Source organism: Apaloderma vittatum, unplaced genomic scaffold (genome assembly GCF_000703405.1).
Source record: "Apaloderma vittatum isolate BGI_N311 unplaced genomic scaffold, ASM70340v1 scaffold13285, whole genome shotgun sequence".
NCBI classification, from domain to species: domain Eukaryota; kingdom Metazoa; phylum Chordata; class Aves; order Trogoniformes; family Trogonidae; genus Apaloderma; species Apaloderma vittatum.
In genome coordinates this window covers 13,387-41,002 of record NW_009715587.1, presented here as the reverse complement: position 1 = coordinate 41,002, position 27,616 = coordinate 13,387, and the positions used below count along the sequence as shown (strand labels likewise).

General features: G+C 39.9%; 1 protein-coding gene across 1 annotated transcript in view; it reads right to left on the bottom strand.

Moving 5' to 3' along the window:
- The window catches only part of LOC104273786 (slit homolog 3 protein-like), a 137,425-nt gene that overhangs the window by 96,429 nt on the left and 13,380 nt on the right, over nucleotides 1-27,616 (bottom strand). The window contains exons 2-4 of the mRNA XM_009869217.1: nucleotides 19,630-19,701; nucleotides 14,558-14,721; nucleotides 1,942-2,083 (exon numbers count right to left, since the gene is read on the bottom strand). Of these exons, the coding sequence (XP_009867519.1) occupies nucleotides 1,942-2,083; nucleotides 14,558-14,721; nucleotides 19,630-19,649 (326 nt within the window). The 5' untranslated portion in view covers nucleotides 19,650-19,701. The remainder of the gene's footprint in view (nucleotides 1-1,941; nucleotides 2,084-14,557; nucleotides 14,722-19,629; nucleotides 19,702-27,616) is intronic.

Here is a 27,616-nt window from a genome sequence, read left to right as displayed (position 1 = left end):
CCCTATCTTAACATAAATTCCATAAAAATTAAATCTTCACAAGACTGATTCCCACAGAAAGTGAGCAATACATGTTTTCAGGAGGATCACACTCTAAAGTTCTGAAGAGCTATTCCCACCTGAAGTACCCATGAACTGCAAAGGATATGCACAGGATTAGAGTAAGAAGAGGTTTATCTACAAAGACACAAATAAGTACTGCCTAAAATGCAAGTCCAACAGATCTAAACCAGTGTGCTGAGAGCTTTATGGGGTGTTTTACAGATCTAGAAGGTTTATAACCTCCAAGTTATGAAAGTTTTTAAAAATGTTCTATGCATCTTGACTTGCTACCTCATCATCAACCTTAAAGGCTCTCCCAGTCTTCCCTCACACCAATCTCCATCTTCCTGCAGATACTGCTCTCTACATGACCCTAGCATAGAGCCACAAAACTCATCTTATTTCTGCTAGCCTTTTCAACACTACAAAATAAAATTTTACAATTCTCCCAGACTAATTTGTGAGCAAGTCTGGACCAATTTCATCCTCTGTCTCGTTACTGAACCATTCCAGCCGCTCCTGAAAATTTGTACTCGATCTGACAGAATCGGAAACACGATTAAACATTGAATATTCTTAGTATGCCAAACACAATTTATATTTCCAGGATAACTTTAACCAGTTTTCATGCAGATAAAAAACAAGCATGATGTGCTTATTCCAGTATACTGGAATACATAGTATATTGCAGAATATACTGGAAGTGAACACAACCAATACATTCCAACTCTCAGGAAGCGAGCAAGCAGGTTAACGGGCATTCAGAACAGCTTGCATAAGAGTTCATATTGCCTGTAAACATTTTTACATGCTCCACGCACATTCTCAACAACGTTCATTTTAAGATGTTGTTTATTCCTCACATTTACTGAGCTTTTTCATTTCTAACATTCCTGTTCTGTGGAGATGCACAGCCAAGCATAAGCTACTGCTAAACTGTTGTGCTGAGATAGCCCTCCAAACAAATTCGAGATGAAACTCAAATTATAGAAGGAACCGATAAAGTAACTTAAAAAGTGGTAGTGTAGAATAGATCACCAGCAAACAATATACCTCAGGATCATCATGGGCCATAACTGTCACATTCCTGGCATATCATAGTGCGCCAGGCTACAAATAAACAATTCCACTTCTACTTTATCCTAGTGAATTTTGCTAAGTGGCAGAATTTCTACTGCAACGAGAAGCTGAATGAGTCCAGTGACCACACAAATATTTGAATCCATAAAACGTGGACTGGAAAAGCTGTCTGCATGTCAGTAACTTCTGCATGGCAAGCACCTGACCAGGAAAAGAACTGATCTGCATTCCCTATGGACTAACCAAAAGCAACGTGGTTTAATGTAACAGGATTTCAGGGCCACAGTAGTATGAAGAGTCACAGACACAAAAATAGATTACTAGAATTCCTAAAGGCAGCAAAACCAAACAAGTCTGTAAAACCAGCATCTGATCTCACAACACAAAAGAGTCACAGAAGTGTTAAAGAATTGAGAATAATACATCCTGTCACACTAAGAAGAAAAACCCTCTGTCTTTTGGGGAATCCACCAACCTAAAATAAAACTTTCATTTTTTTTTAAAAAAGACTATTTCCTTTGTCTGACTATTAAGATGTAATCCCAGACTTGTGAGACGTAAACACAATCTGAACCTAATACATCAAGAACTCCATCTTGCTTTGGGGTAGAACAACCTCAAACAGTATTTTAATTTACGTTAAAGAATGGTTTGAGTCCTTAGTTCAAAAGACTGAAAGCGAAGAGGCCAACCACAATATACCTGATAACCTCTCAGAACAGTTTTCAAAACATGTGCCTTTCTTCGACACAGGAGGCTGTGACTTGGACTAAAACCAAAGAGACACGGACAAGAATGGTGTGTCACACTGGCACTTACATTTCCCAAATGTCCTCGGGTAGGTTTGCTGGAATTTCTGTCAAGCCCCTTCCCCGACAATCCACCACATTGTTGCTGCAGGTGCAGGCAGACGGGCAAGTGATGGAACTGGCACTGCACGACGGAGTTTCAGACTGGGAACCTGAGGCACAATGAGAACATTAAACGTTAGTTTTGATCAATCATCGCTTGAGATTTTAACAACAAAATCCGTCAGCCTGAGTTTTCCAGATCCTCTTACTATAATAACTAATAATTTATTTGGATTCAGTGAATATAATCTGCCATAAAATCAACTACAGAGAAAACATGTAAAAAATTACTCTGTTTCTACTCTTCCTCAGTTTCTACTCTGTCAGTCTCCCTTATGAACACTTCTTTGGTCGCCTCCACGATCAGCTATATCAATTTCGTCAAAGATTTAAAAAAATAATCCTTAAGGTCAAGTAGTATTTCCAAAAGTTATCTTTGCCTAGAAGTTCCCATTACACAAACACTCTTTATTATTTTACATACTGAGGGAAGACTGTCATCAAATATAACTTATGTTTTTTTAAATGAGGTAACCTGTTATGGCAGAAAGACTGCAAATGTAAAGCCATTATTTTCAAGATTAGACAATGCAGTTAATGGAAACTCAGAAAGAATTTAGAAAAAAAATTGAGTTAAAACCTTCAAAATCCCTGCTTAATCTAACAATTTCACTGAAAGAAAGTACTTACAGAGCAAAATTTAGCATGAGGACATTGCTCCATATACATTCTAGCTGATCCATTAGACTCAGGTTTAATTGTCTTTAATTTTTTTTTGAAACTGTAGCAGTTATGTTGATTTTACTCAAATGGTTGATTCTTACATTTAATTTTTTTTATATATACATACATTTTGCTACACGAATTGAGGTTATCAAGATGCAGCAGCTATTGACTTACTGATGGTGAGCTGTATTTCCAAGGTACATGTAACCCAAGAAGCCTCAAGTGTCTTTCTGACCAGACACAGAGGGCTGAACACAAAGGATTGTGTTGGCAAGAAGTACAAAATCATAATAGAAACAGGAAAACCTAATGTTCTGGATTACAATAGATTATAATCACAAAAAATATCTGGTCTTTCACTTGGCAAAATTAAAACATGGTAATTGTCAATTCACAAATACAATACCTGTAGGTGATGAAGTCTGAAAATATTTGTTCGCATCAATTTGGAATTCAATGTCATTATGACAATTAAAACTTTATAACGTTCTTATGTATATTCTCCCATGATTTATGCCTACATAGCCTCTGGTTTAGCCCTTAAGTATTCATGACACCACCAACTCCTATAAGAAACTTACACGTGTTCCTATTTTCAAAGACTTGTGAACAGCAATGAAAAGTCAACATCAGAAAGATATTAAATATTTTGAAAGGCAGATACACTTTGAAAAGATGTCAGCTGGAAACCTCTCCAGGCTGACTTCACACTGACAGAGGAAGCGCTTCTGGAAAGTGAAAGACAATTGCTCCAAAATCATACCTTCTGCTAGAACAGTATTGAATTCTGGAGTAAACGTGTTTCTGTTTGTCTCAATTTCCCTTAGGCCAAGCAAGCAGTCATCCCCTTTAAATAGGATTTTGTAGACAGAGCTGCCTTCTGTGAAATTATACCATCAAGTTGCAAGGTAAGATCACCATCTCAATTGTGTACAGAATGTTACCAAACTCAAGAATTGGGTTTGAAATCTTTTTATTGGGTCATCACCTGACTTGCTGTCAGGACAGCAGGAAAAAAGCAAAACGTGTTTCAGAGCACTATATGTGTTTTAAACAGAGCTTTCATTGACACTAATCAGACTGTTGAGCAACCGTATTTCGGCAGACCAGAGCTCAGAACTCCAATTCAGGCAGCCAGAAATTAGATTTTTCAGATATAGCGATCATCTTGGGGAAAAAAAACGGATCTTGCCGGGATTTGTGGCGTAAATAGGAGTCAAATTCACTCTTTATGAGAGTGGGCCGCTGCTTTCATCAAGAAACGGTCCTAACGATCCTAAGTCTTTGTTAAAATATTCCATTTCATTTATAGTCCACTTCCCAACTTCTGTGACAGTTGCAGATATGGTTTACGAGCAACGGTCTTTGATCTCAAGACAGAACTGGTTTCAATACTAGAGCAACTTCACTCTACAGAATTAAACGAGCAAAAATGTACCATAAAAATAAAATAAAATCAATAATGCAATTAAAATCTAAATCCTAATGCATATGGCCCAAAGAATCCAGTGCATATTTATCAGTCAACCTGAATTTTGACTTGTTCCAGTTTCAAAATCTTATTAGACATTGTCTTAGCTTAGTCTCCATGCGTCACCATATGTGTAATAGAGTAAGTTGCAGCTATTTGTACTACACAAAAAAACCCCAAACAAACAAAAAACAACAAACAAAAATCTTCACTACTTAAACATACATAAGAGGCAGGACAAGCAGCTCTCTTGGAATCTGTCTTCGGGTTATAGAAATGCAGGACAAACCTATCATCATCGGGAATTGAGAGAATTCCTTCAAAATTAATGGAGTTCTGCCTTACATCAGCAACAGCACTGCCAGCTCTGCTGTTCACAGAGTCCATGGGCTCTGTAAGATTTTAACTGCTTCCAAAAGTAGTTTATATTGCCTCAAAATGCACTCAGGCCTCTTAGGTTTGTTCTTACAATCTGATTGCATACATTTTGTGTTTTCTTTTTGACTGTCTGCATTCCAATGCAACACTCGAAACAAAATGAAGAAGCTCAAACGAGCTATTGCCAGCTTTTAGAGGTAGGGAGAAATGATCAAACTGGGAAGAAGCACTTCAGAGCAATCCTTGCTCTCCGAGAGGCAAAAAGAAAGCCAGCAGCAAGGTCAAACCCTCCACACACCTTTTTATCATCACACGTCTGATGTGCTTTCTCAAGAGGCTTCGTAGCAAGGGAAAAATTCATTTTGTGCAGGTATAACACTACAACATATCACTGAGAGTTAGAGGGGCAGTGATACACTCCCTTTTCATTAGGGCACAACATCAAAAAGCCTGATGTATTGCCAGCTGGAGTTTTCAGAGTCTGCTCCTGACTCTACCGCGCCTAAATCAACAGCAGAAGATTCAGCGGAACTCAGCTCGTCACCTCCCCACCCCGTGTGATGCAGCTTTGCAGAGTGCCCCTACACTTTAGTTATTATATAAAGAGCTCTGCAAAGAGAGAGGAAAGACAGAAACATGGGCCTTCCTTGCACAGAAAGCAAGTACCAACAGCAACAAGCTGAGAATCTTAGTGCAGAAGCAATCAAAATGGGATGAAGGAAATTGCTTCCCTTCAGCGTAAGTGAAAACTAAAGGAAGACGTTGCCTTTGTGCGGACTTTATATTCCAAATATAACGAGCGATTGGTTATAACACGATGAAAAAAGGAGTATTTTTATAAAGTAAATTTCTCATTGTAATCTGAATTCTCTGAGTGTCCCAAAATACCCAGTATTCCTGCCACTTCTGACTAACATTTTGTACTTGGAGCAAAAATACTTCTGATTCCACATTGACTACAACCCTTTATATTTGGTGAATTTCTTCTTTATGAGTAAAAGTAGATCTAGATGGTAGATTTCTGAAAACTTTAATGAAATAAAAAGAATCTGTGCATAAATTGCTATCGCTATAAAATGCTTTTGCTTATGTCTCCCCTCTGCAAAGAACTAAATACTGTATTACAGATGCACACTCAACAGGCACCTAGCATACATTCCATCAGCTGTTACAGAAACACTCATCTATCAAGGTAACATTTTCTTGAATAATGCCTATAAACAGAATTTCAGATCTGATTTGGATTTAATTGCTTCAATTAAATGAGGATTTATTGCTAGCTCCATAGCATATCTATAGAAATAACACACATCTGTAGAAATAAAGCACAAAAAGAGAGTTTAATGTCTGTATAGTTGTGGAGAGCTGGTAGAGAAAGGATTGGGTCAAGAAAACAAGTTTAAGTAGGCTACGGAATTTAAAGTTCTTACAATTAAAGTTTGGGTATGATTTTCACAAGTATGCAAAGTATAAGCATACATAAGATAAATCAAGAGGTCCAAGGCAATAGTGCCTCTCAAGAAGGACAACTGAAATTTAAAAATGAATTTCCTTTTTGCTGTCAATACTTCTTAAAAAGAAGAGACATAAGAAAAGCAAAAAAAAAAAATTAAAAAAATCAGGACTCCTGTTTGTGTCCTTCACAAGCGCAGTAAACTCCGTACGGCCCAGATGCAACAAAAGGAAATGGCCATAGACACGCCAGCTGCAGTTGTGTTATTTCCCTTCTGAAGTTCTTCACAGTGCCTGTTATCTTGTCATTTCAGATTTTTTTTCTGAGCACTAGCTCACAACATTATGGGGTTTTTTAAGAGATAAAATTCATCAACTCAATTACATGTTTTTGCCATAAAAGAAACAACATGAACAGAATGTGGAAGCAGGGATGGGACCAAGATTAACAACAACTACTACGAGTTCTGTGGCTCAATCACCGTAGTAGTTACTAGCTGCCGGGCCATCAGCCTCCACTTCTTAATTTTACAGTCTCAGACTATGGGTTAGGGGGAGAGAGGAAGCAGGGGAGAGACTTAAGACCTGGCAGTGTACAGAGAAATTAAGTGCTCTTCCCAAATAAGCATCTCATTGGCCCCTAGCCTTTCAAAAGCAGCATACAGGCTGATATTACAATTAGAACGGAACGGTTATGGTGTATAAATGAACAGTTTAAATGTCACAGGCACTTAAAATAAATTTTGCAATGACTAAACTAAATAATCTCTCTTGCACTGACACCCAATTATGGCACACTAAGCAGTGTGCTTTATTACCTTCTTACCTCTCCAACTATCTTTGCAGCAGTTCTCCTCCACCAGCAAAATGTTAGTTATTTGTATTAAATATTAATGATTTTGAAGATAAATCTGATAGGATTTACTGGTTAGAAATCTGTGGTAACTTTAAAACATATTAAGTATAGCAGACATAAAATTATTGATCAATAAACAAAACACTACAAGCATTGCAGATCTGTGGATATATTATGACCTTTTGTGGTTTAATTACATAACCCATTGGAACTCCCAACAATGCTGGAACATTTGAAATCAATTACTACTACGTGAGCTATAGTTTTCTCTAGACACGGGCAAGTCAATCACAACTGACTATCTGCGAAGTTAACAATCCTTATTAATAGCAAATATTCTAATAATGGGGCAAAATATGTACAAATGTGTTTATTCTACAGGAATGCAAAGCAAATGGTTTATGCACATTCTTCCATCTATGGTTGTTCAACGGCTTTTTGCCAAGCACAGCATTAAATATTCAGGATTAGTGACGTGAGCCCCTGATTGGTGATAATCATATCCAGTCCATGGTATGCCAAAATTTTGCCAGACACGAATATCCATTTGATTAAAGTTCACTTTGTGCTGAACATTCCCAAACGGCAAATTTAGCTGTTAAAAATTCATGGCACATGAGCACAACTGCTCTGTAGACAAAGTCAATACAAATCAGTTTACAAACAAATACTGAGGACTAAAAAAGGAAATATTCAATTGCAGCAAAAGGAAGGTCTGGCATAACGAACAAAGCCCATTTTATTGTACAAAAACCTACTTTGGATGTTTCAAAATGTTTCAGTAACGTAACTCCACTGAAAATTCAGACCTTAGTTCACATTATCTTATCCTAAAAGCACTAATATAACAACCATTTACTTAACAATAGCAGTGCCAAAAATTGTATGTAAACAAAATGGAAGAAATTTGAACAAAGAAGCAGCCTCACCTGCAATAACTGAGGTTTAATATGTAGATTTGTTCTTCTGAAGGATTAGTAAAGCAGAACCTATGAGACAACTTAAGTCCTTTCAAAACTATGACAAAGTTCTGTTGTTGGTTTTTTTTTTCCTCAGGAAAATTTATTCCATCTAAATCTTCCATGAGAAGGACTCAAAGGTTAGGTTTTGAACACCCAGCGCCCACTCTGAGCCTCTCCAGCCTTGTCTGGAGGCATTTTCTAGACTAGAAGCAGCCAGGAGTTCCTGACCACTGCACCATAAGGAAGACTGTTGGTGTGTATTTGGTTCTCTGGGTTTGTACACAATTTGGTCTTCCAAAACAGACTAAAGACTAAAAAAATAACACCACCGGAAAGTCTTAAAAGATGTAGTGCTTCTGCAGTTCAAATGGCATCTTTTCACAGTAACCTCACTAATACCCATTCCCCAATTTGTATCTACAGTCTGGAAGGTGCTTATGAAGTGACATTTAAAAATAGGTCCAGAAATAATACAGTGAACTTATAAATATATTCAAGCATAAAAATGAAGAGCAAGACAAATGATTTAAGTGAAAGGATACCAGCGGTACAATGACAGATGACGGTCACGATCAATTGTAAGCCTAGCAGAGGAGTAGAGTTCTGCAACGGCCTTCTAAACAGGTAATTCATTAAAGAACCTGAACTACTTCATGATCAAGTTTGACAAAGTTATGGAGGGGACAGGAATAGTTTAAGACTTTGAGCCCCTGGGGTTTGGTTTGACGGTATTTGAAAAAGACTCTTAAACCCAACTTGATTTTGTTTGATTGCCTTTGTTGCTGTTCCCTTCATACTTCATGCAAAAGTTCAGCCACAAACTTCAAAGCCAAGCATGTTCCTCCATGTTTAACACCCCTGCTCCCTGTGAACCAGCTCAGAACATGGCTGTGGTACTGAGCCGCGGCAGGAGAGGCTACCACGATGCATTTTCACCAAAATACTACCAACACACCACTAATAAAACAAGCCACTGGATTTGGATATTAACATAAAGTCTATTCACGTTATTATTCTTATAGCAACAGTTCAAATGCTCAATGGCTGAATAATTATACTGCGACCTGCTGTCATTAAATAAGCATTAAAGAGCTGCACACGCTGCTCTAGGGAAAAGAGAATTCCAGAAAATAGTTAACTATACTGAAAAAATAAGTCATAACTTTTGCACCGTAAAAGTAAAATTATTGTAATTTAAAGCAAATTTTCAGCTTCGGTCATCCAAAAAAAAAAAAGAAATGCCTTAACAAATACATATTTATCACTCAGACACGCAAGACAAATAAAAAACACCATCTTGCATACGAAGCAATTCGAAGAGTAAATTCTTACAATATGAAACAACACAACTGCTAGTGCTAACGTAGATTCAAATTTGTTATAAGAGACTTAATGGAAACAGAAAACAAGCAAACTCTTATAAGCAGTTAGTATTTCTCCAAACCTCCTACAGGATTTCATCTGAGGGGCAAGTAATAAATGTACAGTATCGAAAGGTTTCTATGGACTGGATGTCAATGTTATTATGTAGTAGCAAATTAAAACAGGAGGCAAAAATTCTATCAGTTCCACAAAGATTTTTTAAGATGAAATTTAAAGCACATTTTTTCCTAAAGTCTTTAAAAGTTATACAACACAAAGTCCTGCACAAACCCCATTGCAAGAGCACTTAGTGAGGACGGTCACAAAACCATGAACGGACTTAACAGTGAGGAAAAAAGATGTTATTTGTCCAACATGACTCACAGGTCACTCTTTTGGAAAGAGGTCAAAGTCAGACGAAATGGTTACACTCACTTCTAAAAGCACCAGAACAGCTGTATGTCCTGCGCAGCAGCGAGTGACCGTTCACATGCACACAGAAGAAGAAAAAGCCGCCTCCTCCTCCTCCCACTCCGTTTATCTGGCTCCCATTGCCATCAAACCCATGGACCATCAGCAGCCCCTCTCTTGATGGACTGGAGTGGACTGCAGAGAGAGAAACCACTCTGCTCCCTCAGGAGAAGCAGCTACTGCCTGGCACCAGCGAAATCAGCATCATTAGCAAATAGTCCTCCCCTCGGCTTATTTTCCAGGGAGCGGCACTCTCCCACGCCGGCAGTACCTCCCATGCCGGCAGTATCTCCACGCCCCACGCTGAGAGCAGCAGCCCTGCTGCGAGTTACGCAGAAATACTATTGCACAGAGTCTTAAAGAGGAGCAGATGGGGGGGAGTTCCTCTCCTTTGGCATCTTCTGAATGTTCTCATTAAAACCCGAAGCTTGAGGAGCGCTATTTCATTAGTTACTCATTGTTGGTTGTCTCCTCAACAATATGATATGAAGTTATTAGGAGAAAAACAGAGCAAGACAATCTAGTGAGTTTTGTGGTCTGGGCCAGCTATGTTTTAAGACCATTTGACTTCACCTAAATAAATAAATCTGCCTCCTCATTAGGGCTTCCAGCCTGCAGTAAGCTAACAGCTTCTTCTCTTTATTATACCTCAGCTGCAGTCTCACTGCACGAATCAGAAAGTCTAGGTCTTCAACCAGGATTTGGATCAATCCACTGCTTTCTTAAAATCAGTATCAGTTTATTTAGCCAGAAATCACTAGACACTCAACTCTGGTAATGATTTATCTCTTCTGTCAATTTCTGACCAAATTTTAACTTTTAAAATCTTGACTTTCTTCAGGTTCTTGTATGTTCTCCGAATGCAAACTAAGGACCAAGAATCAGAGAAAATGGCTTCTAACGAAGGAGATTGTTGTAAAGATCCAACCTCCTTATCCACAATGCTTGTTGCATTACTAAGGAAAACCATCCTAGAAAAGTACGTGAAAAATCACATACTTTACACTTACATTTTGCTAAATTTCATGCTGTAAGAGAGACATTACAATTCAGCTCCAAATTAATGTCAAGATTGTAGAATATAGTGCTTCCTACACAAGAAAAGCGTGAATCCATCAACTGCTAGAAATATTGCTCTCTAATCCACTCCGAAAAATCTCATCCAACCATCCTACTCCATTGTAAACACTGCCCACTGTGAAATACTTCTGGCCAGAGCTGTAACATGTCTGTACTTACTGGTACAACCTCATGAACCCACTGCTTTGGTTTGCAAAGCACTGACAGTCACACTAGTGCAGAAAACACATTATGACTTGACATAACTGATCAATATGTAGATTAATTTCAACTTGAATAAGTCAAGAGCAAGCAGAAAAAAAAAATGAAGAGCCATGATAAAATTTATGTGAGAGGAAAATGCAGTAGATTTACTATCTCAAGAGGTCAGAGCAGGACAAGAGACAGACAAATAGGCAGAGAGAGTGGTGGTGATTGAGAGACAGACAGAGAGAGTTCAGCAGTGAAACATTTGAGCAGGGGAAGGAGGTTGGGTTTGGTCCAAGCGAAGACTGGAAGGCTGTAAGAGGTACTGAGCAGAAGCCAGAACACCCAGATGCTTCTCTTCTAGCTAAGAGAATATAAAAATAAACAGTTCCCAAGGATCAGAGTACAGGTAGTATTTCAACTGACGCTGAGTTTTTGCTTAGCGTACTGTTTTCTCTTGTCACAGCAATGTGGTGGTGAACTTGGCAAGGTTATGGTGGAGAGAAAAGAGAAATAGCTCAGGCTCTTTCCGTGCAGCACGTGGACCAGGGCACTCATCCTCTGGTGCTGCACAATTTGCCCCTCTACACCACGCTGTCCTGTAGGAGACTGCCTCACCAAAAACCCCCAGGGCTCAGAACGCGGCTGCACACGAGGCGGCGTCGGTTGGGACACGTCTTTGGGAACAGATGGCTTTCTGGCAAAAGCCCAGGAAGGCTACTCTCTCAGGGGTGGCTCTGGAGAAGAGTCTCTCCTACGAGGCAGGGACAGCTTGCTGAAGAAGTCAGCCAGAAGGCTCTGGTGGGTGACAGGACTGCCAGCAGTGCTTGGTGCTCTCCCACAATGGTGAGGGGCCATCTAGTCCCAATCCTGCTCAGTTCTGTTAGCGACCTTTCCCCTGCCTCCTCAGTAACACAAATCCAATTAGACATATTTGCAAACCTATCTCCAGGCAACTGTGCACTGTTTAATCCTCCACATCTACCTACAGCTCTGAGCCAAGTGCTCAAGGGCATAAACAAGCGAAACCTGGCATAGCTCTTCTGCTGCTCACAATTGGCCTGTCAGTGCTGTTTGAATTAGCACGTCTATAATTTAGGTGCACAAGCTGAACAACATTCTTGAAAGACTGACTCTCGGTTTACACAGGTATGACACAGATGTAGCTGCACATAACTCTGACTTCTGCAAAATTATCTTCAGAGACTTTGCACCTAACACTTCACGAACCTCAGTGTACAGGATGGCAGCACAGTGCCCAGAAGGAATCTGGCAATTTGGGTTCCAGCTATGGCACTTGTCTGTAAGTGGTTTTAACTTGTTCTTTTCCTTGGTATGTAGCATTCAAAATTTATTTCCAAAGGAATATGTGTCATAAAAACATAAAAAACCCCCACCCTATTTTTGCATAGGGTTCAAAGAATAACCAGAAGTCAGTTTTTCAAAGATGTTTCTCTTCTTTCCCCCAATTATTTAGTTCTACTCTTTCTGCCTTGAAGCATACAACAGCACAAGTTTGGAACTGGAATGCTTTGATGAAGCTGGGATGATATTCCCAATGCCATAAAAACACAAGTGCTTGAAATGTTGAGCATATACTCAAATAGTAGTTTGCTACACCGTAATTCAGTTCTTCATAACTGTGATGCAAAGGTGGCTTTCACTGCCAGCTTGAGGCTAGTTACAGTGATTCATATAAGCTTAAATTGTATAAAACACCTTTGCAGAGGGACAAGTTGAGTTCACTATTCACATCCTGTCCTAGTTTGACTTCATAGTCACACATGGACAAATTATGCTGTAAAATCAGGAATTAGAACTGTAATAAGGAGCAGGGAAGATTTATATTCTCTTTAAACTAGCTGTCCATGTAGGTTTTTGTCAAACGAGCAGATACTGAAAGCTGAGTTCTCTGCTAAATCCTGAACTAAAATGAGCTCTTCAAATGCACTTCTTTTTCACTATATTTCATTTCCCAAATGAGTGCTAGGGGATACAGTTGATGGACTGGCTCACTGGAAGCTTCTTTTTTTAATTTTTATTAATTTATGTTTTAATAAAAGCAGGCCAATCTTGAGAGTTCTCTTATACATTCTTGGTCCAACAGGCAACCTTTATAAACCTTTTTCTCTTTTGCAAGTCATAGTCTGCACAGAAAACTCCATTTAGGTGAGTTCTGTCCATGTGACATTTCTCATTCAGCAATTATTATCTCTTCTCCTGATTTAAACAACTCTTTTTTCCTTCACTGTATCATAAATCCAAATAGCTGAACTTATGCCCCATCTGAAACTTCAATTCATTAAAAAAAAAAAAAAAAAGCTGTGCTTACCTCTGGTAAAATTAGATTCTTCTAATAGCTTAATTCAATTATCCATTTCTTTTATCCTTCCTCTCCCAAGATTGTTAGATTCCTAAACTTTTCTTTTAGTTAAACTTTTGATGGAATTTATCTGATATTCCGGGCATCGTAAAATCTCCACAACTCCACAGAAGCTGCTTATGTCACACAAATCTCTGGTACATAACTTCACGTCCCATGTGCCCACAACATTTCTTGAACACCTCCAGGGCTGGGCATTAATTTACCGTTCATGATATAGTTAAGGGGGGGTCAAACCCTCCTTCTCTAAATAAAACCGTTTCTTTGTCTCATGTAAATGAAACTATAGATAAAAGGCATTTCTAAAAACATTTCTTGCACGAGCACTTGTACTGTATTTCTATCAATCAACCCATGTAGCAAGAGGTTAAAGCTTTAGGGCTCACAGGCTGGGAGAGATAAAGAACACAACAGCAAAAGTCTCATAGTCTATCAAGATTAGGACTCACAGTGGCTTCACAACAAGCTCTCTGTGTTACTTGCAACTTGGCCTGTAAAACTATCTCCAGAGTTGTGTCTCGTACCTTCTCTTAATTTTTTTTAAATTTTATTTAACAGCATACACACTGCCATGCCTCTCCTGTCCCAGATCTCTTTGTTTTTAGCCAAATTTAGAAATTTCTTTTTCCAATGTCTCTCTCTCTCTTTTCTTTCTTTTTCTCCTTCCTCTAAGAAAATACATTTCTGTCACAAAAGAGCCAAGTGCAGTTCCGGAGACTCGACGAATGGGCGCAGCGTACAGGCACAGAGTTTGTGAGTTGGCCGTGTATCATCAGCCTCATTTATCAGCGTGGAAACCTGTAGAACAGCAATGTGCACTGGCTCCCTAAGAATCCTGTTTCAGTCCCTAGGACAAAATCTGCTTCTCATGTTCTAAAGTCCAACCATTTATCAACAGACTCAGATCAGCATTTTCTATTTCCTTTCTTTTGTATTCCAGTCAGCTGTAGAGCTCTTCCCTAGCGAAATAAAAAATTATCCACACTTAATTGACTTCTTATGTTGATACCATTGGCAATGCTAAAGCAGAAAAAATAACTTGAGAACTGAAATGTTAACTGGAATCCAATAATTGTTATAAAGCTGAAAAAATTAACAATTTGATCTACTCCCATACTGTTTAGCAATGATAAAACCAAACAGGACTGCAACAGAATGGCATCCAAACACAACATAGTAATTTCCCCTTATTGGTTTTATGTGAATATCAATAGAAAACCAACAGCTGATAGATAAATGAATAATTGGCATCATTACCAGTGCAGACAAAGTCCTTCTTCTGAACCTCGGCCACCAGAAAACCCCGCAGGCTGACAGGTGCCAAGCAGAAGGTGAACTGCCCGATCGTGCGCCTCTGCCGCAGCCAGTCCGAGAGCCAAGCCAGGTGGCAGTCGCAGTGCAGGACGTTGGAGTGAAGCCGCCTACAAAAGACAGAACAACCCTCAAGTTAGCAGCAGTTTTTTCAAACAGAAGACACAGACCAGAGCAAGCAAGTACAAGTCAGTCCAGCTCTCTGCTACGATTTATGTAGGATCGTTGCAGGTAATTGGTTGCAGCCGACTCAGGTCTTTACTGCCTACATTGCCATCTAATATACACATGTCCACGTATAAATTAGTGCTATTATTTATACTGTCTTGGAAGAATGAGGAGAAATAATTACCCACCTACAGGTAATCACAAGTGGGCTATTTTAGGGGAAAGAACATGCAGGATTTAAGATTGCTCCAGGAAATCACTTTGCCTGTAGTTTTATATCAAAAATAACTGCACGAATGTGATATCTTTGAGGGAGTGCACACGATGGCTTGTATAAACACGAAGGCCAGGCTGAAAAACAGGAGAACAGGCGATTCTTCCCTCTTCTTTCTCCTTCGGGTAAGAGAGTGAAATCCCCCACATTATTGATACCTTGTATGTTCCCGTGTTGTCTGTACAAATTCATTGATGTCCTTTTTACTGTAGCAATTAAGCACAAGGACGCAGGTTCTAGATGGGAATTTTCGACTCACGATGAAGAATGGGACAATGACAGGGTCACGCCACATAGCAATGCTGGAGCTGTTCTTTGTAATGGAAAATCTAACCACGCAGCTCCCTTCCCAGCCTGCTCCACGCCTGCCACTAGAGACTTGCCGAAGCATTATCACATTGCGGGGGCAAGTCTACAAAATGATGATGCATTCAGGGAGCAAATCTGGTAATTTTAATAGCCATCAAACTTGAGGTCAAACCAAAAAGGACCGTGACGCTAATTACTTCACTCCTTGTAATGAGTCATACATCTGCAGTGTTATACTAAAATGATAAAACAGATTGAAAACCCTGTCAGAACCAGTTAGGCAAAGCATTATTCACTAATATTATAGGCATTACATTTTTAAAACCCCACGCAATTGGCATGCACAGGATTTAGCCTTGTCCATCCACCAAAGGCATTAAGCGTCTCTGCGAGATCTTGCCCTGGCACGGCAGCAGCCGCGCAGGTCAGCGGCGGCGCCTGGGCTGACAGATTTGTACGTCTGAGGTGGGCAGGCACGGTAAGAGACCACAAATCTGGAACTGAGAGCTAACCCTGGCGAGATGGAAGACGCTAGTCTCCTGGGAGCACTGTAAAACATAACTCTTTCAGAAGGATGGCCAGAAGACCTTGTGTTTAGGCATTACGAAGCTATTTAATTGTCACTGCAGTAAGTTAGATTTTATAGTAAAATGTTTTGTTATTATGAACCATTAATCCTCCTGGAACAATTCTGTTGTCTGAAGGAACAAATAACTACATCTACAAAGAGAAGAGAACAAATATCATCTAGCCAGAAACCATCCTAAGTAAGGCTTTGTTCTAACTTAAAGAGTAAGTATTTCAGTTAAATCCTCAAAGTATAATCCCTTCCCACTAGAGCAGTCAGCAACGACCCTCAGAATCAGCTTCCCTCAGGAACCGAAACAGAGCTCACTCCGTGCCGTTCCCTGCATCCCCTGCATGGATGTAGGCAGGCAGGGGTAATAAAACCAAAACTTTGCAAAAGGAGGCAGTTTCACAGTTCTGCAATGGTTATGTCTGGCTGGTTGGTTTTTCTCCCCCTCTCCTTCCCCCGTTCCTAAATGCATATAGCTGGTTTCTGGGTTTTACGATTTTATTCGTGCAAACTGTCACCTCTCCGCCAGCCCTGCCTTGTCATCTGCTCAAGTTTTTTGCATGGATATTCTAGAGCTTGTTTTTGAGAGGAGACCATTCAGAAAGCCTATCAAGGTCAACAAAACAGCCTGTTACAACATTTTTTTTTACAATTATTATTATTATTGCCATAAAAAGACTTTTTACAGTACTTCAAAAGTGTAATACACTAATTCCCCATAAACATGAGAAGCACTGAAGTGATTTGGTACATTTTCGGTTTACTCAAAGAAAAAAAAAGTAATCACGCAATTACCTATCTGAGCAGTCACTCACATGCAGAGACAACTGGATGCTTATTAAGCAAATAAGTAGAGGGGACATGCTTTAACATAAATAAAGCTGTTTCAAGCAAAAGAAAGCAGATCAATAAAATCTAATTCCTTTACTTCCAATCAAGGCTAAAAGATCAATGAAACTTAGCAACAGAAAAGACAGTTAAATAAAAAAGGTTAGCACAGAAGAGTTGGTATTTTAAAAAGAATTCTTTAATGCACTTTTCTCTCTTTTTCTTTCTTCTTTTATTTTTTTTTTCTAACCTGACAGGTCACGTTCAAGTTGAACATGGTCTTCGTTGCTCCTTCCCTGCCCTTCTTAAACGAGCAGATTGTTTCCAAAGCCATGAAGAAAAAGCTATTTATCCACAGAACTGTCACAGCAGATGCAGCTGCAGCACAATCAGCCCCAAATATCCTGCTAACGAGTCTCACAAAAAAAACCCAAAAATAAAAACCAAAAAACCCAACCAACCCCACACCTAAAGCATGAAGCTCTTTGAGAAGGTGTACAAATTGATGAGCATTTTTTAAGAGAAGAGGAGAGTCACCAAACTGTACTGAGCACCATTCATCATCCATTTGGACTGGATTTGTATCAACTACCAAAAGATTAAAAAAGTAGATCTTATTCAACCATTGTGCCTCAGACAGCTTTCTCCTTTCACGTCAACTGTTTGCTGAGGTTGTATATTAATGCAGGTTAATCAGGTGATATAAAGCTCAGGCAGCTAGAGAGAACGTTAAAAATTCCCCCCAAATAATATCTGTGTATAAATATTTAACATAGGTGAACCAAACATGATCAGTCTTACATGTGCTCAGGTGTTGTTGAGGTATTACTATCAATCTGCCCAAGACTTGGTTAAATCAAAACAGCATATGCCTACATTCTGAAGAGAAAATATTATGAAAATAATGAGTATTACATAGCTAAGGAAACTTGTTTCATTAATAATTATAATTGATTAAGAATTAATTGTTAAAAGGGTTAAGATAATTTGGGGATAGAGGAAGAATTTTTAATATGATTGAACAGTAGAAGAAATGATTCAATGCTATTTGATTCCTGTATTTATCTCACATTAATTGCTATTTTGATGACTTTTCTGCCTCTCTTGAAACAAATAGAAGAAAATGTAGAGAACAAAACCTGTATTTCTACCTGTCTGCGTGGGATTTTTTAATTCCTATATTGAACTGCTAGAAAGGATACCACGTGTTATTTGGCAGTCTTTGGAGACTCAAACATGCCAGTCGGTATTGATGAAACTACCTCTACAGAATATGAGGTGAATGAATACGAATGCAAGTTTGCAAAGGTGCCCTTTTAGCCGTAGACCCTAAATTAAATTTCCAGCAAATCCTTTTAGAGTGGGTCAGCATTCACGTCCTATAAAATGTGGCTCTCAGAATTCAATATAAAAGCTTCCCTTTATAAATCCTATTTATGACTTCCTTCCCTTCTCTTTTTCTCTTTTCCTTTTTTTCCCCCCCCTCCTTAATTACAGCAGAAAGGGATTAGTCAGTGTAAGTCTCCAGGGAGCTATATACAAAGCCATCTCCGAAATTAAACTAAAAGGAAGATGACAGAAGGCATTGAGCTCTCATAATAGACAGGACTGACTAATCTGAAGAAGCCAGGCAAATTTTCTGAAACACTGTGACTGAATGAGAAAAGGCACAACTCGAGGAACCTTAACCCTACACCTTTATCTTCTTTATCCATTCTGTTCTGAAAAAGACAAACAGCCAACTTCCATTTAACCAGTGACATTAAGATCTGTGAATGTCACCATTTAACAAAGAACGTAAATTTAATTCAGGGGTTGTCTCACATAGATTGACATGTGTAAGAGCTGTTTTTCTTCAGTTCTGTTAACTTATTTCATACGGTTTTAAACGTGCATATGTAGCATCCTTGATGCATTTTATTTTTTTTAGTGCCCTGGAAAATTTTTAGGCTAGCTACTATTTCCCTTTCTTTGTTTTTGGGACTAAACACATCTTGTTTGAGTTTGAGCTTGTAGAGGAATAAAAAGACTTTGTTTAAATATGATTTTTCCCAAAGTTGTATATTTCCCTAAAGGAATTTAAAGAAATAACACATGTAAAGGAAATGTTTTGGTAAGCTATGGCTAATTATACAATTATTATGAATTATACACAGTCTAATTTCACAGTATGTGTTTTGGTCTACTAAGGCAAATCAAAGCTTTTCCAGTGGAACAGTGTCCAGTTATAGAAAAACTGATTTGATGTCAGAGAAGCTTTTTATAAAAAAAAAAAAAGCATCAGAACCAGTGACATTTTGTTTCAGAAAGTCTCTGGAAAAAGAGCTTTTTACAAGTTCCTAAAAAACCTTCTTGTTCCAGAAGTTACTATTCTGAATTTGCAAAGAAGAAATAGGATCTAAACACAGGATATTAACAAAAATTAAATAACTTTGAACCATCTGAGTGGTTTTCACAATTTTGATGACGTTCCAGCTCAGAATACATTTCACATTACAGACTTTTCCCATTGGGGAAAATGAGGAAAAAAAAAAAAAAAGTCAGCTTAATTTCTGGGTGAATTCAAAACCTCAATAAAACTGAATCTTACTCATCCCTGAGTAAACTCAGTAACCTTGCTGCCAGGCAGGGCACCAGCTACCCCCACAACCCCTGCTCCCCCTGCCTTGGCCCAGGACCCCAACACAGCCCAACCCGGGGCTCCAAGCCCCTGCCCCAGTGACGTCGTGGCTATGGGAGTCTCTGTCCAAACAGGGTGATTTGGTCATCTTGGGAAGAGACCGAAAGAAAATTATCTCAAGATGACCAACATCCAAACAGTTGTCTTGCATCATCATTATTATATCTGAAGATATTACTCACAGTGTCCTGATCTTTGGCATGTGATTGAAACTGGTAACAGGAATGCGGGTGATGTTGTTGTTGTTGAGAGTGCTGTGAGGAGGAAAAAAGAGAATAATAGATCAATTATTTACATTTCTTCACCAGCATACTATTTACAGAAACAAGCTGCTAAACCTCTTGGTAATAAATCTGCCAGGCTGCGAGCAGTACTTGCAGACAATTTGTGACAAATGAATGATACCGTTGGGGCAAAGGAGCCAGCAGCTGCCTAAGAATGGATAAAGGTTGTTATTTACCATGTCTGAGTACCAAGGAGCCCAGGAGATGAGATTTTATCGGCTACTGGAATGGATCCAGACTTTTTGGTTAAGCTGCCACTTTGCTAGAAAATCTGGTGCAACTTGAGTGGAGGAACGTTAAACCCGCGCGTCGCAATATCAAAGCTCTGCGCTTAGAAGTGCTCACTCTCACACAAAGAGAGAGCTGTTGACTCTCGCAGGCTGGTTAACACAGCCAGCTTCCGTGGACAGACAGCTCGAACTGCCCTTCTGAAAACACACAGATGGATGGGCACCCTTTCTTTGGTTTCCTTATGAAAAAATATATGGGTAGTGGAATTGACCCTAATAAAACATGTCATGACCCAGGCATGTAAGGATTTCTGCTGCTCTATCAAAGCAGAGCCTAAAGAGAAAATGATCTCAGCTGCTGTTAGGGTCCCCTTTAGTGCTTCTTATGAAAAATGAACTGACTCGATTATCATCAGCTGAGTGTGCTGCGACCATTTATGCAGCTCCTAATTACATCAATGACTCTCTAGGAAATTAGAAGCTATAAAGTTTATCAAGATGGCGCAGGAAATGGAAAGCACTCCAACAGGGCATGATTGCCACGCCCCAAGCGCACCAGATCTGCAAACACAGTAGCCCAGTTCGTCATGAGAACCGACAGGGCTGGTGATGGTTCCCTGTCCCAGCGTGGTACGTCCTGCTGCTGGCTGCTGCTGCCCCTCAGCACCACGGCACGGAGCAACCTCTGCTGACATCAGGCGCAAAGTACGCCGCAGGATCGCTTTGGTAGAAGGCAGTGCTTTCGTGTGCTTGCGTATATGTTGAAGAAAATACCTGCTGAAGCAACCTAAAGGCACACTACCCATTCCTGAGCTACTCAGTTGCTCCAATACTACGTATTTACATTTAACCAAAGGCCCTTGCAGAGCTTTATGGCAGTTAACTAGCCCCTCTCAGTCATGTGCCAACTTAAACGTTTTTACAATTCTGCCTAGAAATCCCTTGGCAAAACCATCATCTACGACATCAGCAGATGAAAGCTAAATTAGATTATACCCTGTTAAGACTGTTTCTCTGGTGCACAGGAAGGCACAGATGCCAGGAGGCTGCAGGGTGACACAGCCCCACACAGGCACTCTCAGGAGAAGAGCGTAAGCAGGCTCGAACACTGGCAGCCGTGCAATTATCCCTGCCACAACGCAGCCCAGCAGGACAGAACACAAGCACTTTGTCAGCAGGATCGTAGACGGTATTTCAGCGTAGCGCTGCACCAGGTGGATGCACTACTGGTCTAGAGCCAGCTTGGGGGGCTGACATAGATGTGACAGCAAAATGAACCAACACAGCAAAATCACCCTCGCTTTCCAAATCCATGAGCAGAGTGAGCTACGTCAGTAACAGCAAATCTTTGCAAATCTGGAATCTGCACGTGGGATCTGTTGCCAGAGACTTGCGTCAGTCAAGTCACAGGCATACACATGCCAGGCTGATAACAGCTGTAGGGCTTAGTGCATCGTGGTTTACAGAATAACGTATAGTATTCATCCCAGATCCTCTGGAAAACTTGATGCTGCCAAAAATTGGACAAGAAACACATAGCTAAGTAGTGGGAATCAATGGGCATACCAAAGTACGGTTTTGTGTATCCACTTTCTCAAGATGCAAAGACTCCAATTGCAGTCTACTATAAGTTTACTGGATAAGATGAAGATGGAAATACCATCAACCTCAGAAGTAAACCTCAGAGTAAGCTCTTAGAGCTCTCAGCCATGTCATTTCGTCAGCTGCACATCACGGTGTGCACAGGGCACTGCCTTGCTGTGGCTTCAGGGCTGGAAGCGAACCCAGGATCAGTGTACATCCATGGGGCTGAAAAGTTCTACCTTGGAGTTCCTGGTAGTGTCACGATGAGACAACAGAAACACCCTGCTAGAGCAGTTCATATGGTGCAAACTGAACCTCTCCTTGATTACCTTCTTGAGCCAGTGATGCAACCCAAAGCCCTCTGTGGACAGTTAGCCAAAACCAGCATGCATAACAACTTCAGAGAGTGAAGAAAACCTCCTGTAAGGGTGCATACACATATATATGTGTGTGTATATATATACACACACACACACATATATATATTAACACAACCACTTCTCAATATCTGTACTTATTTGCTTCTGCACATGCATGTTTGGGAAGTTCAAAGAGGGCTTACAAATAAAATTTTCAATTGCACTACCAGTTGTTGATTGTGGGGGTTTTTTGGGAGGGCTAGTGGGTTATTTTTGGTTGTGGTATTTTTTTTTTTTCCTGTAAACATAAAAATATAATTCACCTTTCATCTCGGCTGCCTGTTACATAAAATGAGCTATGTACTTGGTTGGAAGATTTTGGGTGTGCACTGACAAATGCAAGCCACACGTGAAGTCAGCTCACAAACATCAAGTCACATACAAAGCTGATGTCTGAAAAGGTCACACATGACATTATAGAAGTCACAGAAACTCAGGGGAGACTTTCTGCTGATGTCAAAAGGACATGGACTGGATTCAGCCAGAAGAGGAGGTGACAGGGAGCTTCCTTCTGCACTGTGGTGGAGAACAAGTCCCTGTCTCCCAGTGCAATTCTTCATCTGGATGCAGAAAGGTCAGCCTTTACTGTCTGGTTTGATGATTCAAAAATATTGAAAATTTCTTCAAATATTTCCATTTAACAACCAAAGCATTATTCCAATCACGCAGTATTTCTATGCAAACTATCAGTGGAGAGCAGCTCAGGTTTTGCCCCTAATAAGCAAAGGTTTCCCGTAACTCATCAACAAATATATAACCCTCCTCCTAAGAATTCTAAGTCGGTGGTGAATTAATATACTCCTTAAACATAAATTTCAGGGCTAACTTCAGCAGATAGCTATTGCGCAGATGACTTAGTAGCATACTATTTCATTGATATTTAAATGTTAACCATAATGAAGGCAATAAAACATCTATGATAACAGCAATTATTTCAGAACAAAGAAGGCCAAACACTGCAAAGGGCACTAATTGACAGTGAACTGTCTGCACTACAGCCCAGTCGCCGCTGCAGGAATTAAACTCTGCTGCTCTGCTTGTGCAGAGCACGCAGCTCCCACGCAGCAGGAACCTTTTGGCTTTTGAACAGGGGCAATTCCAGGAAGAGGTGTGCTCTGGAGGTATTCTGCAAAGCTTTCTGTCACACACATGAAACCTCCCCAGCAATAATTTTCAAGAGTATGTGTCCTGCCAGGGGTAAACACACAGATACAGTGGCATTTTTAACACGTGATGGGAAAAAGATAAATTCAACTCCGAGGCTGCAAATCTCATTTTGATTCAACTAAGAATCAAATCCATAGAACCAGATGCACAAAGATCAGGAAGCTACGAGAAACAGGAAAACATTCAGAGTCTTCTGATACCTCCAAGATCATAAAGGGAAACTTGTGGTTTGCTGAGTCCTCCCCAGCCTCATACCTCCCACCTCTTCCAGAACTCAATATACTTGTCCCTTGAAGAAGCACTGTCCTCCCGTTTAGAAGCCCTCTCCCTGTAAAGTAATGACACCCAAAATGCTGAATCAGAAAACTGAGGATACAGACAGTATTATTTATGCCAGCAAACTTCCCACCTTGGGCTGTGATCCTTGTCAGATCTTGCAAGCTAAGCAGAAGCAGACTGCAGCAATCCTGAGGATCCTCCAAGGACTACTTGGAAGACGCGCAATGTGGGATCAGCAGTCTTCGAGGTGGTACATCCTCCACCACTATGAACTGTCATAGTCTCATTGACTTCAATTTACAACCCCAGAGTAACCGCTCTACTAACTCACTCCTCTGCCAGTTGCCCAAAGTGGATGGGGGCACGCCTGGAGCTGCTTTCCTCCTTCAGAAGAATAGAGCTGATTTATAGCCCCTACTAATCAGATTTTATATTTTTATATTTTTTTAAAGGAAAGAATGCTCTCTCTGCAGTCCTGTCACGATTTGAAAACAATTACCTAGCTCCTTCCTCAAACTTTTTGTGCAAATTTAACGACATGCAATTGCATATCTCTTCTCTTCCGACTTGCTCCCAATTCATGTACTCCACTCCAGCTGCCTGACAAAGAGTTGTTAATTTCAGACTCAGTGTAATTACATTAACATCATTAACCTGTTAGAAAAATCTGTCATGTGTATTTTTTAAAATAATATTTACACATTATTCTTTACTCCGTTCTCCACCCTCTTGAACAGGAATGCAGATGCTCAGGACCAGATGAGAAAAAAATACCATGCTCTTAATGCCAGAAGAAATCACACAACTTTTACAGAAGATACTTTGGGGGAAAAGAAAAAAAGGAAAAAATTTAAAATTTGAAGCCTACTAATACAAGTATTTTATTTTCAGAACTAAGGAACGTCAAGCATCCTTTCATGTTGCATGGACTAGTTCAGAGCACAGAAATCCCAGGCTGTCAAGACCAATAGGCAAACACTCTCAACTCTATAAATTACAAAGATTTTGTTTCCCTTACTTGGAACTCAATTAATGATATAATTAAGAGCATATAAAGAATATCAGAATGTCTTGTGACTTATCCAAAACAATAACACTTCCATTACAATATATGTACTCTGTTCGTTAAGTACTAGACATGAACGAAAAGGATCTTCTGGCAACGATGTCAGAAAAAGTTATACAACATGACAGAATTTTCTAAAATATTAACTTTTTCATTTCTTCAATTAGTACTTCAATAAGTACAATGCAAAATAGCAAGTGCCTTAATGTTTCCAGTCACATTTCAAGCGGGAAAATACGTAGGAGGGCTGGGTGTTTTGTTAAACACATAACGCTGTTTGATGACAATACCACCTGCTATATCTCAGCTTAAAAAAAGTTACAGCATCCTATTTTATCTTTGTACAAAAGGAAAAACCACCATGCAAATGTCCATTTCTCTAAGTACAAGACATTTTCATAACGTACATAGGTTACTGGCGGTATAATACCCACACAGTGATGCTTCTTGTTTATGATCTGAAATGACTCAAAGGAAAGGGGAAGGGGAGAACGTGTCATATCCTTTATTTTTTGATGGTAACAGAGACTGATTTTCTTTCACATTCCATTTCTGCAGCTGATTAGCCCAAAGAGCTAATCAAATTGAGAAATTATATGGTAGATTAAATTTTTGATTAACACTTTTCCCCAAGTCTTTGTAAGCATCCACCATAGTTATAGTTACCAGAGGTTTGCTGTGCTGGCCATTCGGGTTCCTGACACAGGCCGAGCTGCTCTTGTGGCACGTTTGGCTGGCTGGGGGACATGGCAGCATTTGCAAATTTCCCAGATAAAAAAGAAGTATTCAGACTCATTGACTGATAGGTAAAAACAGAGAAAGAGATGTGAAATGGCACCAGCTCATTTATAATATTTCTGGTTTTGAATGCTTTTTATGTTTGGACACGAGGAGTTTACTACAGGCCTCTAACACACGCGACTGGAGAGCAGGAATCCTGCAACAGTCCTCATTCCGCAGCATGTGTTTCTACGTGTCTGTGGGCTTCACTGTAAATTAAAACAATTTTCATGTCCTTTTTCTGCTCAAAACTCGCTGTGGAAAGAACGAGGTGCTCAATTACCTCGCTTTGTCATAAATTTCTGTTTTGAAAATGAGGCTTTGCAACGGAGCAGAGGAGCAAACGGGCAGGGCTGGTGGGGACCAGCCGTACCAGGCACCACAACGCTGGTAGCACTCACTAGTCTGACATTTCCTTCTGTCTCCTTCAATTACACCACTGCTTTATCACAATATGCTCGTTGGCTGCATTCAGAATCCGTGTGTTGTGTGTCCATAACACCATGTAATTGGACTTAATGCAAGATTATTATCTATGTGCATGCAATGGAGAGCTACAAATGGTGCATCTGCGGGCTCGTAACAGTCCCAAGAGCGAATTACTGTCGTACTCCCCCAATTATTGCTTCTCCCCCAGCTGCCGTGGTTTCCAGGCTTCCTATCCCCAGCGCAACGACGCATGCAGTAAATGAGACCAGAAAATTTATTAAGACTTAACTAAGGCATCTCCAAGCATAATTAAGGCTCTTATGTAAATAGGTTTCTTGATAATGCTATTTCTGTTCAGAAGTGGGTGAAAAGAAGATTGAGCTCACCCCACGTAGCCAGTGCAGCTCAGAAGGAGCACAACAGCTTGGCCCTGGCACTGATGGAAAGACAACTCCTCCAAGACCCCAAAGCTTTAGGTGGGGAATGAAGGAATACATGAAGGAATCTTTCACAGTGTCCATGCAGTCTGAAAGTGTTGAATATATGCAGGATTAGACAACTCCACCAGTATTTATGAACACAAAGAAGAGGATCTTGGGGTCTGTCTGAAATACTAGAAATGGAACATGGATTTGGGTGACTGCATTAGCAGCAAAATTCAACACTAACAGTGACAGAGCCTCAGACCTCTATGTTAGCATCTTTATATCACCTACTTTAAACCTCTTTCCAACTACATAAAAAGAGAGAATAAATGATCTGTTCCTTGTATTCAGCAAGAGTTAATCAAAGCAGTAACAGGTTTAAATTTCAGAAACAAGAATTTTGATTAGATATAGGTGAAATGTTTCTTACAACAAGGACAGGGAAAACAGAGAAAAGAGCTGTTACAGATTGTGTAGCCATCAACAGCAGAAAACTGTAACAGAAGACTAAACAAATCGGTGGCAGGAATGGCACGGGACTCGATGGCCCTGCCCTAGGGCGGGACAATAGCTGGTCACTTCAGATCCCTTCCAGCCCTTACACACCCCCTACTATAACAGCAGGGGCTTTATACCAACTCCAAAAGCTGAATCTAAATCTATTTTTAATTATTAAAGCAAGACATGAATTTTCCATACATTGCCCTAATTAATGTTTGTAATTGAGATTGTAGGGCAAAAGGAGCTGTATTTTCAACAGCCATAAAAAGCTATTTTTCACATAGGTCAGAAGGAATTTGCATTAAATTAAATATTTACTGCTTCTCACGGCCTCTGCCGAAAAAGCAAAACGGCTTTGGCACTCGTATCCCTCAGCACTGAGCACAGCCCTTAGCCTTGACTTTCCAGGCATCCAAGATCTGCTTGTTAGGCAAGGTCCACAACTCAACGGGATCTCATCAGAGTTCCGGTGAGTCCCGAGTGCCTCTTCTTGTCAATCCTTTGATCTCCCCACAGGCTGTTTAACTTAAAGCCCACAACTATCATGTGGGCATATAATGAAAGCAATTGATGCTGCGCTGATGAATCCATTACTCTCAACAGTTAGAAAACATAATGATCTCACAAGGGGCCTTATTCACTGACATACAGCAGTGGAGCTCTGATGTGACACCTCAAATTAGCAGCAAAAGCTCTAACAGCTGGGTTTTTTGTCTCAATATTTGTACCCAGCTCCGAAATGAGTTGGCACCATACAAGGGCTATTTTTAAACACAATGTTAGCCCAGGCAAATGATCTTCTCGATAGTCTCCAGGTAACACGTAAAATCCATTGAAAGAAAAATAACTAGTTGCCAACGCGCGGTTTCTGTTCTAGTGTAGTCTTTTGCTGATGTGTTCACAAATGTTCTCATCACAACAACATGAGAGGCTCCAGCATTACTTGGGAAGCTGACATCAGAAATATGACTAGTCTCAAGGATACAGAGAAAAGAAAATGTTCCT